Below are 6,852 nucleotides of genomic sequence, written 5' to 3' on the forward strand. Positions count from 1 at the left end.
AAAGCTGGGGGTGGTGGCTGACACAGCAGAAGGCTGTGCTGCCATTCAGTAAGACCTGGACAGGCTGGAGAGTTGGGTGGAGAGGAACCTAATGAAGTTCAACAAGGGCAAGTGTACAGTCCTGCACCTGGGGAGGAATAACCAGTACGGGTCAGGGACTGACCTTCTGGAAAGGGGCTCTGTGGAGAAGGACCTGGGAGCCCTGGTGGACAACAAGTTAACCATGAGCCATCAGTGTGCCCTTGTGGCCAAGAAGGCCAATGGCATCCTGGGGAGCGTTAAGAAGAGTGTGACCAGCAGGTTGAGGGAGGTTCTTCTTTCCCTCTACATTGTCTTGCTGAGGCCACATCTGGAGTACTGTGTCCAGTTCTGGGCTCCCCAGAAAGACAGACAAGGAACTACTGGAGTGAGAGGACAGTGAAGGGCTAAGATGACGATTAGGAGACCAGAGCATCTCTCTTATGAGGAACAGCTGAGGGATCTGGGTCTGTTTAGCCTGGAAAAAACAAAGGGGATCTTATCAATGCTTCTCCATGTTTAAAGGGCAGGTGTCATGAGGATGGGACCAGATTCTTCTCAGTGGTGCCCAGTAACAGGACAAGGGACAACAGGCACAAACTGGGACACAGGAAATTCCATCTGAACATGAGGAGAAACTTCTTTACTTTGAGGGTGATAGAACAGTGGAACAGGCCCCCAGAGAGGCTGTGGTTTCCTTCTCTGGAGACTTTCAAAACTGGCCTGGATGTGTTCCTGTGCAACCTGCTCTAGGCGAACCTGCTTTATCAGGGGGATTGGACTAGATGACCTCCAGGGATCCCTTCAGCACCTAACATTCTGTGATCTTCCAGTTTTGTGATAAATCTGAGACCGAGTGACTCAAATGACATTGCATTACATCTGAATGCCCAAGTGGAATACCAAGTTTTTGTAAGAAACTCGTACGTTAAGGTCCCTTCCAACCCCTACCAGTCTGTGATACTGTTACACAAGCTAGAACCAAAGTAAAGAAAGAAACATCAACTCCTGTCTCATACCAGAACAAACTCATCTCTCGCTGGCTTGTTTAGTAAGGAATCCACTCTATCAGATTTCACTCCATCTGGAACTAATCCAGTTTGGCAGTTCCTAAGGCCCTATACAGACTTTCCATATTACAGTGACTAATAATGCCAAAGTTAAATTGAATAACATAAAATTGTTCCATCAGAGACTTGGATCAGCAAGAGAGATCCTGAGAAAAGCAGATGAGAGTGATTAGAGAGCTGGTAAGCCCTCCTCACGTGTGCAGGCTGTAAGAAATGACTGAGCAAAGATTGACGCAGTTTAGCTTAAAAACAAAAGCAAGAGGAAACATGAAAGCAGACTTCAAACACATAAGGACTGACACAAAGAAGAAATTGCTCCCGACATCTATCTTGGAAAAGAAAACTAGTAATTAATTTAAATCACAGCAAAGAATTTAGGAAGCAGATGAAGCCTTCTCACAATAAGGGTAGTTAAACACTGGAATGGATAGTCTAAAAATGAAACTTCACTATCAGAATGTCTTCATCCAACCTGTTAGCAACATCTCTGAGGAAAGATACAGCTAACGGTGATTCTGCCTTGGTTTTGACGGGCGCACTAGATATTTCCATGCAGTCCCTTATGATCCTAATTTCAGTTATTCACTTTTTCCTCCACTAGCTTGCATACTGCACAAGAACAATACACAGGTAGAATTTCACCACAAGCTAGCAGGTACAAGGAAACTGTCCCTCCTGCTCTCTCATTTAGTACCAAGCACTCGTGAAGTTCAGTAATCGATGTATCATAGCTCTGCATTCATCCTTCTATTTTTGCTTAGTTGTTACATCTAACTTAATAGCAAAAGTCAGTAATAGGCTGAAATACGGTACAAAGATCACTGGTTATGTTCACTGAGGTCCTGCCCATACAACCACTGGGCAAAACAGCACCCTTGGGTACCTTGAGCAGGAGATGAAGCAATATTTCAACTCCAGCAAGCTGAAATTAACCCTCACAAAACCATCAGGAGAAACAAAAAGCACAATATGGCAATTATCTTCTCAGGCAAATTACTGCCAGTACAGTGTAAGTTACTGCTGTTCTCTTTATAATTAAAGAGCAGCCTGTTCAACCAGCAAGCACCAAAGGACAAGGGAAATATTTCCTCCTAATGCTGAGCTTTTGCCTCATGTGTCAGCTTCTTAAATGTTTTTAAAAATACAGTTCTCTGGTTCATGACTACCCCTCTCTGTCAGACAGCTGGGAATCAGATATGCTCTCACCTCCTGTATAGGGACAGGTTTTGTTATTAGGTACTATTATTACTCTTTCCATATTTGACTTTTCTCCTGCCAGCATTAGGTCTCATAACTTTTATCTCACAAAAAGAAATAATTTTATTTTCTCAAAAGGTAGAATCTAAAGGGACTTCAGTAAACTTCTATTTCTGGAGCTGCTAGACATGTTCTTATGCCCTCCTGACATCAAGAAGCACTGCTTGTTGCATCCACAGCTGCACCAATAGAATTTATTTACCTTTTGTGTCCTGCATCACAATCGAGCTGTACTTCAAGAAGGTTATCAGCAGGTTGCTAGTTTGCACATCAGCATCCAAAGGCAGCTCTGCAGAGCCTATAACTGGAACAAAGCAGATAAGACATGTTTACCCTCCACAAATACAAGAGGTAACTATAAAGAGAACCAAGCCATAGGCTCACAGATCCAGGACAGCATCAGTTTATTTGTAGGGACACCTGACCTCCTCTTCCTTTGTGACCACCCAGCAAAGACTTTGTTTTGAAGACTGGTACCACTCTCCCAGAGACCATTGCTCCTGCTCTTAGTTGTGGCACCCAGCAAAGTGATATCCTTCTCTGTCCTGCTTCCCCTTCACACCCTGAGGGAGATCAGCCTGCTGTTTCAGCACTCATCAACATTCACAACCTTGGGAGCTCAAGATATTCTCACTGATATCCAATTAATTCTTACAACCAACACAGCTCATATTGACACCATTCTCAGTTCTGAAGAAACATGCCCAGAAAAGACCCTTCTCAGTTACAGCAGTTTTGAAATCTCAGTTCCAAAAGGTCCACATCAATTTCATCATTCCCACCCGACAACAGTCTCTCTTGCAGAAGCAACACACAAGACAGTAATGTAACAATTACCGCATGACAAAAAAAACGGTAGGAAAAAAAGAGAGGTAGAAAGAGCAGCTTTATAAAAATCAAGAAGCAGAAGTGATCATAGCTTGTGCTTGAGAAATCACAACACAGCAGGGAGCAGAAATGTACTTCCCATACCTGCAGCAGAAGAGCAGTTCATCGGTATTTCTCTAGGATATTCTCCTTGTTACCACCAGCTGTACTTCTGACACCTTGACACAGGATATTATGCGCCTTAGACTTTACAAGAAGCTACCTCAATTACTCAACTAATTGCACAATGTGCCTCCTGCTCACTCCCCATGTACCATCTGAAGCACTGAGTTTATGAGCTGTCAAACCTCTATCATGTGACTGAGACATGTTTTTTACTGATGACCAAGCCTGAGCTATCCGCAAGGGCCATTCTCAGCCTTCTCATTCAGAAAGGGTTTACGAGAAACATTGAAGGGAGGGGAAATAAGTGGGAAAAATGCAGCATGCATTTACCTGCAGATCCCGTCAGATAAGTCTGATATAATTTAAGATAAATTGGCTCAGATAAAAAGAAATCCAAACACCAAACACACACACACACCCCCTCCCAAAATGATGGCACTTCAGTAAAGGCTTCAATAAAGCATTTAACAGTTCTGGATGAAAAATTAAGAGAGGAGCATATAGGTGGGAACCAATACAGAAATCTAAAGAACATCAGAGGTCTGGCAAAGGAGAAACTATCGGAGAAATTATAAGTCTGGAAAAAAGTTACTATTTGAATTCCTTAGGTGTCAGTTTACGGAATAGGGTTTGGGGGTTTTTTTGTAAGTGACCTGAGCACAAGAAACAGTTGCTGGCTAATGAATCTGCTAATGGCAGAATGAAGGGATATGTAAACACAGAGGAACATCAGACTGAACACAAAGAATGGGACAAAAAACAAGAACCAGCTAATAATCACAAGATGAAATTCAACAATGCAAGACACAACTTTAGGAATTCAGGGATTTATTTCCACGGCAAGCTGAGACTCGTCAGTTGCAAACGGAATGCTGTGATACCATGGTACGCTACCAGAACATGAGATGACAAGCTACCAAAGCACTGAAGAGTGCGGTCCTACAACATATCCAGAAATGCACTTTCAGCAGAGATAGGAGCACAGAAACAACCTGCACAAGGTGCTGGTGGGACCTTGTCTCGAACACTGCATAGTTATGTCATCCCGTGTTCAAAGAGGATGAACTAATACTTGAACAAGGTTAGAGACAGGCTAGTAGATTCAGAGGAACAGATCTTCACACGCTTCTTATGAGACAGCAAAATACACAGGTGAGTAGCTGAACGCATGAAAAAAGCTACCTGTGTTGCAAAGATTAACATCATGATAAATGGGTACAAACTGACAAGAAATGCAGGTTGGAAAGTTGAAGATTCCTAACCAAGGAACAAGATGCTAAAACTGTCCCCCAACAGAACTTACTGGAAAACAAATTCAACACATTAAGACAAAGTTTAACAAATTTAAGGGATGATGTTCCTGCAAGCACAGCACACTAGACTCAAAGACAAGGGAACCTTTTCCTGCTCTACATGCCTGTCCTGACATGAATTGATAATATAATATGATAATATTATTGAACATATTGATAATATGTCATAACACTACTGTTGTGGCTGTCCAGGAGCTCAAACTCACGGGTTTTCACATATAGGAGGTCATAGGTGGCTTGAATTACAATTGCCAGAAGGTTCTTTCTCTTCTCAGGCTACAGAGACAGCTCAAGATAGGGCTCCCTTTGCACTGGAACCAGATCTGTAGACCACTAGGACACTGATTTTAAGAACTGTATTATCTCTTTTCCATCTATCCTCAGGAATGCTTACGGCTTTTCTCCCTCTTGAGGAAAGAAAAAGGTTTGTTTGGTTTTTTATGAGATTTGACCTTGTGAGAAGTAAGGAATTACATCTGATTTTTGAAAGGCTGTGTTTGGGGCTCTGAGGGGAAGGGATTTGATACTGGATCCAACTGTATTTTGCTTCAGTGAAGCGTCTGCTTTAACAAACGTCTTCCATTATTCAAGCCTTATATCTGAGAACCTATAACGAGGCAAGTAAGGCTTACTTACCCCTGGAACTGGGACAAGCACAGGCACAGAAGGATGGAGATGAACCAAGTGTAAAATGCAGCATTCTTTAAACTGAGAGGCCCCAAGCATAGCAGAGGTTCTCATGGAGCTCAGGATTATACAATCACCCTGAATACAAAATTGAACCCCTTGGAAACAACAGGCCAGATAGATCAATGTAACCTTACTGTTCGAATCACAGCAAAGAAATTATAATGGGCCTTTTAGCTTCTAAAGGCTGCACATCTCCAAGTGTGAGCTGTTTTAGTCCATTCAGTTTTGAAGCTCTGGGGCTCCTGACACGTTGCTAATGTGCCCAGTTTGTTGGCAAAGTCTATGCCATGAGACTGGAAGCTTTTTCACCCCCGATATTATGAATAGCTCAAAAATTTAGCTAAAAATCTGGGAAATGTATTTATATCCCCAGTGGGTCCTTCTGGAGCTGTTACAAAGAACGCAGTGAATGAATATTTAACAACAGTAAGCAAACTGACATTTAGATAACTATGGTGACAGGCACACTTGATTTACATATTATGGATCAACAGTTTCTAGCAAAAAATCTCATTTTTTTAAAAAATGAAGAAATCACTCTGAAGAACACATCAGTGCTTATCCTGGTTCATGCTACAGACCTTGATTTTTTTAAACACATATTTTGAAACTTTAAAAGGTCTTCATTCACACTATAGGCTAACAGCCAGAGAAATTTCAAACCAGAGTATTAACCTATTTTTAATCTCAGTCAGCATAAAAAAAGAAAACAAACATCTGAAACCCATAGAAACCCAACTTCTACACGTTGCTCTAACTTGAAAATAGTTCAACTACACATATATTTCAAATGCAGGAAAAAGAGCAATCTCTTCATGCCAGAGCCATAAAGCCTCTTGCTAACTTTCAGCCACAGGCAAATTTTACAGCTGAGTTGCAAGACCTTAGAAAATGAGAAAAATTCTGACATACCTCTAAAATAACAGCAATAGTAAAAAGCACCACCAAACTAAACCAAGCCAAGGTCCTCAAAAAAAAAAATTATCGCCAAGAATAAGGATCAGCAAGGTGACAGCAAACAGAAATAAAAAATGCACATTAAGATCAGCTCCTCTCCTTAAGCTTAGTCACCCTACAAGCAGCAAGAAGCCTCAAGCTTCACACAAGAACACTGCCTCTGTTGAAAGCAGGATAGGGTTTTTGTTTTGCTTTTGTTTTTTGGCAAATTAAAAATAGAGAGTGAGAGCAAGCCTTAGATGTAGGTAAGCATAAATTCTGTCAGTTGTGTAATGTGGTGTGTGGGCAGATACATTTGCAGCAAACACATTGAACAGAAGCCCACAAAATGCCCATCCCTCTAAATTTTATGTTATACGCACAGGGAGACTTGAGACATAGGGGGCTTTTTAACTGAAGCTTTTGATATCCATGGTAACCAGATAGAATTCATCCACGAGGAAGATCATCCTTAACTAGGATACCAAGTGACCTGAATAGCTGATATAACTTGTAACCCAGGCTGCTTTTCCTCAGAAACGTTCCCAACCTGTGCTCTATTCAAACTGACGCTC

At 41.7% G+C, this 6,852-nt stretch overlaps 1 protein-coding gene across 2 annotated transcripts in view; it reads right to left on the reverse strand.

The window, feature by feature from the left end:
• Window positions 1–6,852, reverse strand: part of LOC104489643 (chromosome unknown open reading frame, human C10orf76) — a 56,013-nt gene that overhangs the window by 29,230 nt on the left and 19,931 nt on the right. For both annotated transcript variants that reach the window (XM_010131829.1, XM_010131830.1), the window contains one exon: window positions 2,548–2,649. In XM_010131829.1, coding sequence (XP_010130131.1) covers window positions 2,548–2,649 — 102 coding nt within the window. The remainder of the gene's footprint in view (window positions 1–2,547; window positions 2,650–6,852) is intronic.

Source organism: Buceros rhinoceros, unplaced genomic scaffold, assembly GCF_000710305.1.
Source record: "Buceros rhinoceros silvestris isolate BGI_N320 unplaced genomic scaffold, ASM71030v1 scaffold72, whole genome shotgun sequence".
Taxonomy (NCBI): domain Eukaryota; kingdom Metazoa; phylum Chordata; class Aves; order Bucerotiformes; family Bucerotidae; genus Buceros; species Buceros rhinoceros.